Consider the following 15,556-nt stretch of genomic DNA (forward strand, 5'->3'; position numbering starts at 1 on the left):
TTAAATTACGGTGGTATTTAAAACTTAGTAAGTTCGAAGGATTTAGAAAATAATGAGTTTTACTAATTTCTTATTAAAATTAGATTTTTGATGAACTCTTGGTGAACTCAACCATGAACTCTAGTTGTACTCAACCAATTTATATTAGATTCTAAATAATTTATTAAAATTTGATGGTATTGAATTTAAACTTTTAGAAAGCCCTAAAAAATATAAGAATATTCAATCATGATTTTAAACATAATTTTAAAATACGGGAGTGTTTCAAAATTTAAAATAATCTTTCAAAATTTCATAGTATATTCAAAACTTATGGATTTTTTGTATAGATTGATGGACTTCTATAAATTTGCTTATGTTTTTATATGCTTTGAAGTCCAAAATTTCTTTGTGAGATTTAGAAGCATTCTACTAAAATCAGTGAGTGGGCACATAAACGGTAGGATGTATAACAATATAACATAACAGATATAAACAAAAATTTAAAAATATAAGCCAGTAAATATAAACTGTGCAATAAACAAATTTTAAGAGAAGTTTTGATGGATTCAAGGTGGGCAGACTGCTCAATACTCAATAGAGCATCCTCAGAAGTTTGAAAATTTTGGCATGTCACCTTGTAAAGGAGTTCTTTCTTATGGGGCTTCTGGCTGTGGTAAAACATTACTTACCAAGGCTAGTGTTAATGAATTTCAGGCCAACTTATAAGGGTCAAAGTGCCTGAGTTGTCAACAATGTAACATGTTGGTGGTACTGCTCTGACACTGTTTTCATCATAGGTGCAACAAACAGACCAGACATTATTCATCCAGCACTGCTCAGGCCAGGAAGACTGGAGCAGTTAATATATATCCCGCTTCCAGATGATGATGCTTCTCGCCTTCAGATTTTCAGAGCATGCCTGCGGAAGTGCCCCGTCTCCCAGGATGTTTACCGTCTAGTACTTCCATTCCATGTTATACTGTTGGTTTTAGTGGTGCAGATATAACTGAAATTTTCCAGTGTTCCTGCAAGTATGCCATTCAAAAAAACATTGAGAAGGTGAGATTCTAGTATAGCCTAGTTAATCTTTAAAGTGCACAGCGATACATGCATTACATGATATTGGTTCACCATAAAACGTTATTAGTCAACTGGTGCTTTTCTTTCAGTCATTGTTTGAACGGTTACAAGATTCCGCTAGTATATCGGAAAACTCTATTTCCATTACGTTGGCATGTAGGTATACAATACTGCATATCGAGTGAGGAGCCATCTTCCATATTCACTTGCCCTTTCTGCACTAGGCCTGTATTGGTATCTCGTAGACTTCAGAGTTCATAACATAACTTCTAAGATAGCCAGACAGACTATTAAAGACTGGAATATTAATGTATTTGAGAACATAGACATCCAGATCCAAATCTAGCAGGCAAAAGCAAACCTTGCAGAGACTAATAAACTAGACAACAGCCTTAAATATAATCCACAGTTTCAAAAAACAATACAAACTCCATGACCAAAAACCATATAGATATATGGATCTCTGTTTGAGGAAGGAGGGGTGGGGGGGAGTATCAAAATGTTTCATCAAGTTGTCCTCAAAAGGATGAATAAATCGGTTATGGAAATTAGATACTAAACAACAGCCTTGAATATATTCCACAGATTCAAGAAACAATACAAACTCTATGACCAATAATTCAGCTCGCCGAGGCACAAACCAAAGATTTATGGACCTCTGTTTTGGCAGGGGTGAGTATTAGAATGTTACATCACATTGTTGTCAAAAGGAGGAATAATTCGGTTATGGAAATTATATCCCTATTTTAGGCCTATTAACTTATCAATTGAACAATTGAACTCCTACTAAATATCCTGTCTAATAGGATTATGGATAGTCTGATCTTTGAATAAGAGACTGGTTTCATCAGAGGGAAGACATTTTCAGAACTATATTAATCAAATTCAGAAATCATCAGCAGCCTTCAACATAACAAATAAAACGCTGGTATCATCCTCAAATGGACATTGAGAATGCCTTTTACAAAATCGAGCGATTGTCCCCCCTTGACTGACCTACAGCTATACTACCTGAATTAAAATGGATCATGTGGTTACAAGGATTTTTAGCAGTTTCAAAAGTTCGATCTTAATCAATGGCTCGCTTACAGATAAATTTTAAACCACTCGGAGGCCTGAGACAGGAGAACTACTGCCCTCCCTACTTCTTAACATCGTAGGCGAAGTATGGAATACGATACAAATAGGTAAAAACAAAAAAAAAAACTATATTAAAAGATCAGGATAGGCAAGGAAGGTTGGCAATGCATACATCTGCAGTCTGTTCAAATGACAATATTTTAATCCTAGAGGATACAAACTCTGTTACAGGGACAAAGAGAATCTTACACTCTTAATATTTTAATCCTAGAGGATTGATATACTGGGACACTGGGTAGTAGAATTATTACCTTGGTATCCCATCGAAAAATATACATAATATTGAAAAATAAAGTTTCAACATATACTTAACAAATGCAATAGCATGCAACTCTTAATGGTCAGCAGAATGGTCCAAACTCCAAAATACAAAAATTCTCATCACGCATCTCATTTGTCAATATTCGAACAGGCAAAAGTTCCAACTAATAACATTTCTGACAAGGCAATTTGAAAATACCTACGTTGAATGAGAACTGAATACTAGGGGGATTTTAAATCCTCGAACAAAGGAACATACATGGCAAGAAACTTTTTTAGGAGTCTTCCCCTCAAGAATAATTTCCACCCACTCTTGCATTTTCTCATCTAATGAAAAATTAAAATTTTAAAAGTCAGAATTGCACTCGAAAATCATAAAAAACAAAAATATATTAAGTGCATTTAAAGAAATGAAACATGACAATTACAACAGCGACATACCATCTAGGAAAGATTACAAACACAAAGAATGATGGGTAGACCGATTGCAATAACACAAACTTACTTGATACATAAATAACACAATAAAACTAAAGTTATTATACATGATAATGGAGACTGTACAGGTAAATATATCACCGCCCTTTGGGAATATGAATAGGTTTAGCACTTACTTTGGGTGTAACTACACATTAGACAAAATCTCAAACATATTACCCCCATTTATGTAAAAAAAAATTAATGGGGCTGCTTACAATGAACGGGATTAACAATGTATAGGCTTACCACTGTGAGCTTATATTAATTATTTTATTAGGAGGAGAATATATATTATTTATTTATATAAGAATTATAATTTTAGCCAATTCAATTTTTAAATTGATTAATCATAATTCGATGACTAAACAAGTCGAATGGATATTCAGATTGTGTTTCGAGTGATATTCAGCTTCCAAATAATATCACAAAGAAAGAGAAAGCCTTGTTCAAAACAACGTACTCCAATCTTACCAATTACCATTTTGACAGTTATTGCTTGAAATATAATACAAAATGAAAAATAAAGCACAACAATTACCAAAATAAAAATATCTGAAAGAAAATAAACTGGAGAAGAAGGTGCAAAGCTACATACCCAGAGTGTCACTAGATATCTCTAATAGTTGTTATAAACTGCAACAACTAGTACCTGCAACCATGGAAATTACTTGAATGTTCATGGCAACACAAATGTAATTGCATGATAAACTAATTCTTGACTTGATCTGATTTCTTCTTTATATTTTTTGTTGCAGTAATAACAAAAGCAACAGCAATTACATAGAACTTCATACCAACTTAACTAGGATTAATCAGTACGATTGATATTTCTTTAAAGGAAGCGCTTGTGGCGCAACTGTTGTTTGCTTCCATCCATCAGGGGTGTAATCTCACAGTAGTTGATTATTATAAAAATGTGCATTCTTTTAGCAAATAAGGAATTAATAACATAGAGATGATAACAACAATAGCAACTAAATTTAAGCTACTAAAATTTTTGGATCTTCCCTGCACAATAACAAATTTATCAAGCCCTATACAAATCTCTTCTGGAGTCACAGAAGTATTACACATATAAGATCCTACCCAAGACTCATCCTTTCCCCCAAACCCTCCACTCGAACTATAACCCTTACCATCTTGATCGGCACTTGCACAAATTTCACACTAGGCCTATCTACAATCCCATCATCTGAAGGCTGCCAAATCTCAGGAGGGTCACCATAAGCACTAGAAACATTAATCCTCCTATTAAAACCCTTAATATACTCAAAATTATCATAATCCTTATGAACATAATGGTCTTCTATTGAAACAAGCCAATGATAACTAGTACAACTTATAAAATCATCCACTTCAGTTCTTGAACTGGTTTGAAAATTGGCAGTAAAAACAATATTATCGCATAAACCATTTACACTGCCACTGTTTCACCTCAAAAGTATACAAATGCATTAGACATTAGTTTTAAAATTCAAACTCCCATATATGAAACAGTATTTCTATCTTTAAATGAAACATTTTTTATCACAGAAACCACCAGCATAATTGCTACTAGCATAATCTGTAAATAACATAACAAGTTGCAAATCACTTGGTACTTCAGAAAACATCTACTATTATACAACTGAACCAGCACTTGAAAATGATGACCACTTTCACCACTTAAGAAGTCGACCTCCATCTATAGACAATAATCATAGATGACCCACATGATAATGATTCGAGAAGCTGTTTCATCTGGGGCTCAATCTCTCTAGACCAGCTGAACTCTGCTGCGAAGGCTGCACATTAAAAACAGAAACATAACTTAGATGTTGAATATGTATCTCATTAATTTCTTGATACTGTAGGTGTGGTATGTACCACATATTCATGTGTAAAACATAGCGTCCTACTACTTTTCATGAACAACCAAAATTGCTTGTTTGGGACTCCCCATGAACAAACACAACATATTGGTTGGGGCAAGAGGAAAGCATATAGATAAAGAAAATCATCTAAACTAGAAAAGCCATTTTGCCGCATATTCATGAAGGGAAAACACATGTAGATCTACCTACAGCCTTCTTAACTATCTAACAACAATCGTTACTCGAGCTCTATGTAATCAATACTGACATGACCGGTAGTGGTAGGTATAATTTATAATGCTGTAAATATGTGCAAAGAAATCAATCCAAAATATATTTTTGAAAATTCTTGAGAGCTAATGATTAGTGTTATGCAGTAAAGAATCAACTATCCCGTAAATAATTAATGAACAAAATTAAATCAAAAAAATACCTGAGCAGGAGCATTCTGTGAACTCTCTGCCAAGAAGCGAACAAACTCGTTCTTCTTGATTTCCAACTTGAACTTGGCCTGGTCCAATAATGATTGCTCCACACGCATTTCATCGAGCAATCTTTCCCGATTCCACTTTTTGCTCTTTAAAACGTTTTCAATCTCGAATTCATGCTCAGGTAAACTCGATTTTCCAGAGATCGTTGGGAACTTCACCTGTACTTCTTCCCTTAAATCATGAAAGTTTGAAAAATAAGGCTGACGCCATGTAAAGATAATAATTGAATATAAAATAACTGTACATTTAGCAGTTATATAGTCAACATTAGCAATACAAATAAGACATATATATTATGAATTAATTAAAGGATAAATAAATGTGATCCTATGTCAGAACTAGTACTGTATTACTATTACTACTTACTATGTTAGTATGATCAATCCTATGTCGGAATAAGTACTATATTACTACTTACTGTGTTAGTATGGTCAATCCTATGTCAGAATTAGTACTGTACTGTTTTACTACTTACTGTGTTAGTATGGTTGATCCTTCAGAATTAGTACTCTATTACTACGTACTGTGTTAGGATGGTCATGTTTTACTCTGATAGTATTGCTGTGTAGTGTGTACTAAATAGCATAGAAAGGGTAATTCTGTCTTTTCATTAGAGTTACTTACATATCAGTCAAGGTCTATAATTACTTGTTAGTGTCCTGTACTTCTCATTATGTGTCCCCCCCCCTCTCTCGTTCTCTCTAATATCTCTCCGATCTCTGTTATCTTCTTCTATACTAGTTAATCTCTCATTTCAGCACTTATAATACCGAAAACACCAAAAGCATCTATTAAAACACTAAAAACAAGGAAACCATGACATTCTACGAGGAAAAATCTATGTCTATTAGTTCAGGTCGACTGTTGGGCCTGCTAACGAGTGATGACATAATTAGTATCATATTGCATTGATATGAAACCATATTCAGGACCTACTATAACCTGTGCTATATTATGAAAACCAAAACATAAAAAATTTGGTAGTTGGTCGGTAATTGTATATTTAATTTATACAACATTAAAAGTGATGTCTGCCTATCTACATTTGGTATTTATGCCGGTCTACGGGCCTAATGATTTTAAAATCCTATTTTAACATAACTAATTATTTTGAAAACCTATTCTAACTAAAACAAAATTAACTATTCTATTACATCTCTATTTAACAATTCTGATTTCAACATTAGAACTCATTAAACACATTTAACTACTTCAAAATTTTAACCCATATCTAGCTACTACTTTTAAAATTCTATTTTAACAGGACTAATTATTTTATAAAAAAAACTATTTTAATTTAGACTAAACATTCCTATCCTAATTTAAACAGGTCTCTATGATAAAAACAGATATAAATCAAAAAATATTTTAAAAAATAAAGCGTGCATCATACAGGATATAGACTAGTGTTTTTATATATATATACCCTTATAAGGACCTACAGATTTGACGACCTCACTTCTAAGGCATCAAAAACCTTCCCTAACATTCACTCAAGTCATATAGTAACAGTAAAAGAAATGTATACATGTACAAACTACCACTTCCTGTACTCTTCATTAATCAAAGAATACTTCACAAATCATAAAACACAATCCTAGAAAATGAATATTTAGCAAGAAGAAAAAATGTGAAAGGTATATTAAAGTTGTCATGATATATATGCTGCTAAGAGAATAGTTTCAATCCTGACTCTGCAAATGTAAACATATAATCAAAGTCCGCAATGTATATGCCGCTAAAAGGAGATTATCAATCGAGATTTTGCAACATAAACCCAAGATATAGAGATTGCCGAAATTAAGTTCTTACCTAGTGCCAAAGTCAAAAACACCAGGACTCCTCATCATTCCACCATCCAAAGATACAGCTCCATTGTTTATGCAGGGTAGGGCCTGCTGCATGTCTTCCTCGGTTCGGTAAACTTGCAGGTGCGAAAATAAATTATAGAAAAGAGTCTCTCTAAGACCATGGCCGGACGACGTGACACAGAACAAGTACTGGTTATCAATATGGACAAGATTCACAGCATATCCAACGAAGCCATGTGGGATTTCTCCACTTGGCAATTTTGGATTTGAAAGATTAAGCCTCCTTTGAGGGTCATCTTCTACAAACTCGCCAACATATGGTCTGCATGCATAACAAGGGGAGAGATTATAAGCTTGAGAAGGAAAACCTGGTGACGGGTAACAACTTCAGACATATTGTAACATACATTAAACCATTGAGACATATGACACGAAATCGCCCTTCTAAAGAACGCCCAACAGAAGCTCTAATCCCATGAAGACCAGAATTTCTATCTATGATGCCCTCCTCATCATAAGACTCCAAAGCTTTAACCCCATCAAAGGTCTTGCAAACAAGTGCCATCATGGCCTCTTTCCCCAAGTACTCAGCAAGAAGCCTAGCTCAATAATAGTATAATTCATCACATAATATTATAGTAATATCAACAGATCAATCAAAACAATTTTGTTTTGGGAAAACATAGAATACTTGTAGCAGCACAACTTTTTTTATTTGCCGAACAACAACTACCGTGACTAATGAAAATAATCAAAATATACCACTGCCAACATCAAAAATTCGATTACAAAATTACAACCTATTGCTGATCCGATGTAATTATAACTGGGAGATGAGCCATTGACATCATCTTAAATAAAAATATTGAGGTGATATGCAATAAACTTTTCATGTTTCATACGACATTTATTTCATTATTTTTGTGTATCTTTAATGTGCTTTGAATCATATAGATAGGAGAGGTAGAATCATCTCAGAAGGCACAACCTTTTCAAAACACTGCGAGTCTACGACTATACAAGCTGAATTTCTGAAAATGAACAATAAACATAACACTGACCTGCCAAGGTTTCCATAATCTACTTTGCCAAGTGTTGCAACAATGCCAAGTATATCCTTCAGTACTGGACTATCAGAGACCTGAATTTCAGGATGAGCTTTTAGCTGGCATATTAGTCCGGCAGAAGATTTCCCCTGATTTAAATATTTAGATGTTCCTTTGTCAATGTCCACTTTATCAGTCACAGATTTGGTCAATGTGTGATACTTACGAATAGTACCTGACCGATACATGAAACGAAAATATGCTGAACATGAGACGATGAATTGATAAAAATGTTGTTCCTGCAGAGTAAAAAATCTACTATATTTTAAGGTAAACTTGAAACCAAAATAAAATGTCAAATTGAATCCCCTTCTGCCTCCAAATTTTCAATATCAAGGTCTTACATCTTTAGAGTATGAAAAAAATGAAATTCCCAAGGTGAATCACAGGGCCCATAATACCTACTTGAAGCCTAGAGTTCTTGGAGTTGCCGAGAAAGTCAAGAAATGATGTTTAAAACAATAAGTATACGTCATGAAGTGATAACAATTGCCTTTAGCTGTAAATTAGACAGCACTAAGTGAAGAAGTGATGCTTAGAATATTTGCAGAAAGTTTAATTGTCGTTAAGATATTAGATGAGAGGTGTCATATAAAAAAATCAGAAGAGTGACTATTGAAAACACAGAACCAGCGACATCTAGATACTTAAATATTAAAATCATGATGGATTTCATATGACCTCAGCTCGCTAGCTGGTAATAAATCATTTAAAAAAAAACTAATGATAAAGATATATGAAGATAAAATGCTACTTTGAGAGTATATAATATTTTGTTCCAACACTGATACTGCATACCTTCGATGTCTAGAATGGATTCTTTTAGTATGTTTTCCTGAGTTGTCAAAAACCGCATGTGGTCTACATGTTGCTCAATTTTCAGACCTAACTTCTGGAGCTCTTCCTGATAGTTCTGCAATAATAAGATACAAACATCACAAGATTAAATAAATAATTTTGGAAACGAGTTACAGCTGGTAATGCATATATAACAAAATTTTAAAGAAGGATCGACTCAGATCTTGTTATTGAAAAGACATTTTTACATTATAACAATATTCAAGAACATAATATATGCATCTTTGCTATCCACGACAACCTTTGTACTACCGGCACCTGCTTCTGCCTGTGAAGGTGGTGGTTCCATTTCAGACTTTGGAGTAGCGACTATACACAGAGAGACCTTTCTGGCAATGAATTTCAGACCGGTAACACCTTTACCTGAATGGAAAACTGAAAAGAATATCACAAATGCTTCTACATATCATCAATTACATAAACATCTGTTACACAGCTCTGCATGTTGTGCCAAGTTATGAATGAATGTTGGAAGGGTAGCAAGCCCAAATTCGATGCAATGTATAGTGGTCAAAACTGTATCCTATTGGCATTAGTACTACAAACTGTAAGCATCTGTTAAATGTAAGCAAAAAAAACAAAAAAATGATAATTGGTCCAACACTTAAAGGAGAATCCCAAAAGAACGAGTGTGAAAATATTTTTTAGACATCATACATGTCATTGTCATGTAGATAATTTTGAATTAAATAAACAATGAAATTAACATATACGAATTGACAGGAAAGATGCTACCAGGTACAATAGATGAATTTGAGTTATTACTAAATTTTCTAAGCTAAGTGTTAAATCTTCTATGGATACCAGATACGTTCTGGTCAGTGGCCAATAGTGCATTGTGTAAAAATCAAATGATTCTCCCATCCCAAGTTATTGGTCTTTATCTAAGATTAAAACAAGAAAATTTAACTTTGTGCTTTGTAAATCAAAATACAGAAGTCAATTAGATTTCATATTTGCTAGCTAATTTGGTGAACAACAACTATAGAAATCTGTTTATAAGGAGTTTACACTTGACTAACTAATCGATGATGTGGGATGTTATCACCATTATGTTACAAACTCCTCTTTCAAAATTTCCTTGAGCTTCTTCCACTTCATTCAGTTTTATTTAATCTCACTGCAGCTGGCTCATTAATTAATTCATTGTCACAATGGTAATTGGTCCAATGTTCTAACAAGTTTCTGAATTTATCTTCCATTTTTCTCACAAACAAGCCTTACTTTAGATCTAGGGGTGGTGGCCAAGGCCAAATGGGGTAAAAATCTAGTCAGGCGAAAGAAGATATTAAAACATGATTTAACATCAAATCATACTACACATTTCCATATACTTCATTTGCCATACACAAGAGTGATTTGATATTTGGCTCTTTTCGATTACTAGATTTCATACCATATAAATCTACGAAACATCAAATGAAGACCAAGTTATCGAGTACGATACTAATTCTCTCAATTCCATAAACCCACTTCAATTGAAGATAAACTACACATGTATATACCAAAGAGGCAAAAACAGATATATATACAACCAAGAAATCACTTGTACAAACTCAATAATAATAATGACAAAACTCGAAAACTCAAAGATAGTTCTAAATGTAAAATGAGAAAGAATGACATGCCAAATACAAATTCTTTAAAACTAAATCTAATTAGCATAAATGTATATGAAACAAGCATCTTTGAAATTTAGCAATCAATTATATGACTGCAGATATAAAAGATAGTCTAAAACAAGTAATTTTTACAAAATGGGTGCGAGAAAAGGGTAAATGAGATCATATGGTGGATACCTCGTCGAGAGGGCGACGCCGTAGTCCAATTTATGCTGCCCAGTTGTTTCTCTGAATATAAAACCCTTTTGTGAAAGTACTCCAAAGCACTACTTATAATGTAGGGGATTAACAGTGTATGGGCTTAGACTGTGGGCTTCCGGCTAATCTAAACTCTATAAATAAAAGCCCAATTAAAATAATAAACATATATATTTCTAAGAAAATATATTTAAGATGTACTTTCTTTTACTTGTATCGCAAATTTAATTTTCTTTCAATTAATAATATTTTACATATTTCAAAATATGAGTAGAGCTTAAACATAATATGAGATTTAATTTAAGATTTATTTATTAATTTCATAGAGCTTCATGTTTGTTTAAACTTTATTTTTATGATAATTATATACAAGTTAGTGTTTGGTCAAAGATCAATGTGATGATACATATTCTTATAAGAGTTCAAGCTACAAAAAAAAGTTCATATCTAAAATATATATACACTTAAAGAGTTAAGTTATTTGAAGAGACCACTATTTCATTGGAGACCTTAAAGAGCATATATGTTGTGCACATAAAATATTGCATAAAACATTGCAAAACTACTTTAAATTAAAACATACATTGTTTTTAATTCGGATTTCATTTTATTTCTTTTTCTTAAGGGTTTTTTATCCCTACATATGTAAACAACTTTATGATGTACCTACAATTTACCATGGTAACAATTTATTGGAATGTTAAATTACATTTATTTTATTTATATTCTATATCAGCAATACAAGCATGCATGGAATGGATAGTGATAGTAAGTTTTTGAGACAATACCATGTACTCGACTATTGTGTATATAAAATTCCAGAAGTTGCGCATTCATTACACAAAATTAAGGATCGGGTGCATTTTGGTGGGTGGAGGGAAAAACAAACAACTTTAGAAGCAGTTTTCAAGAGGATATGGCTTATTAATATGTATAAAAACTACCTATCAGATCAAATATTTTCATGTATTATATAAATATAAATATATTTTTTGAAATATAGTAACTATTCATTTATATTTACGTAGGGCCTATACAAAAAAAAAATCGTTAATACGTGAACGAAATATAGTTGGAATTTCGGAAAGTATTCAAAAGAATTTTCTTCAAAATACCATTGTTCTATTAACTTTTTCAACAAATATCATTACTTTTTTTACTTCTACTTATTTTAACATTTGACTAATGTTCGGGTAACAGAATGGTATGATATATATAAAAACTTAACATACAAGGGTAGCGACCATAAGTGATAAACACGTAATGGCAGCACTTGGAAAAGTCAAAAAATGGAAAGAAATTTCCCCCGAGATTATTCGTTGAGCCTATTTGCCCTTGTCGGGACTAAAAAAGTTATGAATTTGATAAGATTACTTATTAATCGAACATTCATTTATCGAGGCTCTGCTATAAAATTTATATAAATATCAATATTTATTACATTCAATTTTTATATTGATTAATTTTATTCGGTGACCGAAACGAGTGGAACAAATTTTTTATTTTTAGAAAGCTAATATCTAATAATATATAACTTAAAACAGTTTTCGCGAAATGAGACTTCTATTTCCACAACAAATACAAAATTAACGAATACACATGACTAATTAACGTATCCATCGAACACACTTCATAAATAAATATTTGAATATGTCAACGGTATGCCTATAGTGTGCACATTATTACACAACTTACACACCTTTTCTTGTACATATATACATCTATTTATATACAAAAGAGAGTTACTTAAGTAAATTGTTAGATTTTTTGTTAAGAGGATAGAGGTCCGATGTTACAAGGACGTAATAATTGATATGTTTCACACTACAACAACGTGATACTCATGTTTTATTAATTCTCACCCAATTAAAGGGTGGATGGGAATTTCTATTATTCAACGGCATACTTCAAAGGTAATTGTCGAGCATCTTTTGAGTGATATTGAGCTTTGAAATAAAATCATAAAAAGAGAAGAATATTCATATGCAAGTAAAATAAAGGAAAAGCCTCATCAAAGCAACGTACTCCGATCTAACCAAGCAGCAGTTTGACAATTTTTACCAGTAATATAATCCAAGACGAAACTGAAGCACAACACATACAAAAATTTTAAAAAGAAAATAAACTAGAGAAGGTGGAAAGCTACATACTTGTCCATCGAGTCACTGGATATTCTCTTATAGTGGTTATAAATCGCAGCAGCTAGTGCCTGCAACCATGCAAATTACTTGAGTGTCGATGATAAACTAATCCATTAACCTAATCTGATTTCTCCTAGTTCTTTTTGCAACAATAACAAAGGTAACATCAATCATATAAATAGGATTAATTTTCGCATACAGAAAGGACTAGCGCGCAGCTGTTGCTTGCTTGCCTTCCATTAGAGTAAAGACTCATCCTTTCCCCCAAACCCGCCACTCGAACCACCGGAACTGCCACCATCTTTATCAGGCACTTGCACAATTTGACACCAGGCCTAACCACAATCCGATCACCAGGATCATCATAAGCACTGGAAATATTAATCCTCATATTAAAACTCTGCATAAACTTAAAATTAGCATAGCCCTAATTGTCTTTAACTGAAACAGGACTATGATAATCATCCCGTTTAGTTTGAAAATTGGCTGTACGGACAGTGTGTATGTGGTCGAGTATAAAGAATCTCAACTGGAGTGAAATATGATGTTGTTCTTGATGATTTTGCTCTAAGCGCAGCAGCCATTGTTCATATTTTGGGGACTTTCAACTAAAATTATTCATGAAATAGATTAAATTGGGAAATTAAAAAGAGAGAGAGGCACGGCCGACTAGAATGGCAAAATAATTCGATCCGACGGATATCCGATCTGAAACCCGAAATTTTGAATTTACCGAACCCGATCTGTTGGATTTGGATATGGATTTAATTTTTAAACCCGAAAATTTTTGGATTTGAATTTGGATATTAGGTATACCGATCCGAAACCCGATCCGAAAAAATTCGAATTATTATATATATATATATATTAATTATATATATATAATATTAGAATTTTATATATTACACATTATAATATTATAATATATATATATATATATTAATAATATACATTATACATATTATTATATAATTTTTAGAACATATATTTTTATATTTATGTTAAAAAATAACTAATTATAAAGTTTAATTAAATATAATTATTCAATCATTTAAACGGGTGATAAGGTTTATAAGGTTAACATATAAATAATAACACAATTAATGATGTGGTGTAGTGGTTGAAGATGACACGTTAAAAATCTTTCTCTACAAGTCGCGTGTTCGATCCCAAACACTTGCAATATCAATAAGTATACAATTTTTTAGATTTCAGATTCGAGTTCGGGTTTCGGGTATGAATATCCAATTCAAAAAATTTCGGGTTTCGGGTATACCCGAATCTGATCCGAAATCCGATGGATCGGGTTCGGGTATTCATTTTCGGGTATTTTTCGGGTTCGGATCGGGTTCGGGTATGGATAAAATTTTCGGGTTTGGATATGGATTTTGCAATATCCGATCCGATCCGACCCGATTGTCATCCCTACGGCTGACCCAGATGTCACTTTTTGGGGAAAATGGCAATCAATATCACTTTAGGAAAGATGTCCCAAATGTCACTTCAAAACGGGGTCTTGGGATCCGTTTTTATATAAATCAAAAACGCGATTTCGCATTTCATTTTTCATTTTTTTTACATGTAAAACGTACATTCGGGCAGCGTTTTTCACTGTTTTTTTAGTGCTAAAATGCATGTTGAGAAAATGGTTTTGTTGGAAAACTTGATTTCAAGTTCTGTTTTGCATTATTTTTTTATTTTTTTTTATTTTTTTTGCCAAAAGTAATAGACAATGTTATATTTTTTTAGCTTAACACGTTATTTCAAGAATTGTTTTGTTCATATTTTATTGATATCTATAAATATTTTAATATTTTTAAAATCCAAATTGAGAATTGATAAATCCTAAAATATTAAAAACAGTTAATAATTATGTTTCGGTTCCTAGGGTTTAGGGCCCTAAACCCTAAATCGGTACACGTTTTATTAATTTATTTTTTAATATTTCTAAAACCAAAAAGGGGATTGGTGAACCCTAAAATGTTAAAAATTGTTAAATTAGGGACCACGTTTTAATATTTTAGGGTTTACGAGTTCTTAATTTAGATTTTAAAAATATTAAAATAATTATAAATATAAATAAAATACGAATAAAATATCTCTTGAAATAAAGTTTTGAGCTTGAAGATATAACATTATCTAAAAATAAATAAATTAAAAAACACTAAAAACGTAAACAGAAACAACGTTCTTGTTTGAAAACGAAACATGAACTCATGTTTTTACAACAAAAACATGAATTGAAATCATGTTTTAGAGGTTAAAAAAATAAAAATAAAAAGAAACAAAACGGCAGACGCATTAACGTTTTTGTTTAATAACAAAAACAGAACCTCATCCTCGTTTTGGAGTGATAATTGGGACCACATTTTTCAAAAGTGATATTGAGGGTCATTTAATATCAAATAATGACATCCAGGGCCTTTATTCGAGAGGCGGGGTCATGGCCAAATTACCACAAGAAACTAAATTTTGAGAGATGATGCCAAAAATATTATCTCAAATTTAGTGTTTGAAAATGGAATACGTTAAC

General features: G+C 32.3%; 1 protein-coding gene across 16 annotated transcripts; it reads right to left on the bottom strand.

Moving 5' to 3' along the window:
- Positions 1-4,430: 4,430 nt before the first annotated feature.
- Positions 4,431-13,631, bottom strand: LOC141708280 (protein DEFECTIVE IN MERISTEM SILENCING 3-like). Of its 16 annotated transcripts, none has more exons than XM_074511818.1 (10): positions 13,257-13,631; positions 13,033-13,091; positions 10,862-10,912; positions 9,301-9,425; positions 9,003-9,117; positions 8,160-8,379; positions 7,506-7,697; positions 7,100-7,420; positions 5,230-5,458; positions 4,431-4,727 (listed from the first exon to the last, which is right to left on the bottom strand). In XM_074511818.1, the coding sequence occupies exons 4-10, from the start codon at positions 9,349-9,351 to the stop codon at positions 4,680-4,682; spliced, it is 1,176 nt and encodes a 391-aa protein (XP_074367919.1). In that variant the 5' UTR covers positions 9,352-9,425; positions 10,862-10,912; positions 13,033-13,091; positions 13,257-13,631; the 3' UTR covers positions 4,431-4,679. The 16 variants fall into 16 exon arrangements, with proteins under 16 accessions (XP_074367919.1, XP_074367922.1, XP_074367918.1 ...); XM_074511821.1 differs by having other exon boundaries at positions 9,301-9,437; XM_074511817.1 differs by having other exon boundaries at positions 10,862-11,016.
- Positions 13,632-15,556: the final 1,925 nt, after the last annotated feature.

This window comes from Apium graveolens, chromosome 2 (genome assembly GCF_009905375.1).
Source record: "Apium graveolens cultivar Ventura chromosome 2, ASM990537v1, whole genome shotgun sequence".
In the NCBI taxonomy this organism is placed as follows: Eukaryota; Viridiplantae; Streptophyta; class Magnoliopsida; order Apiales; family Apiaceae; genus Apium; species Apium graveolens.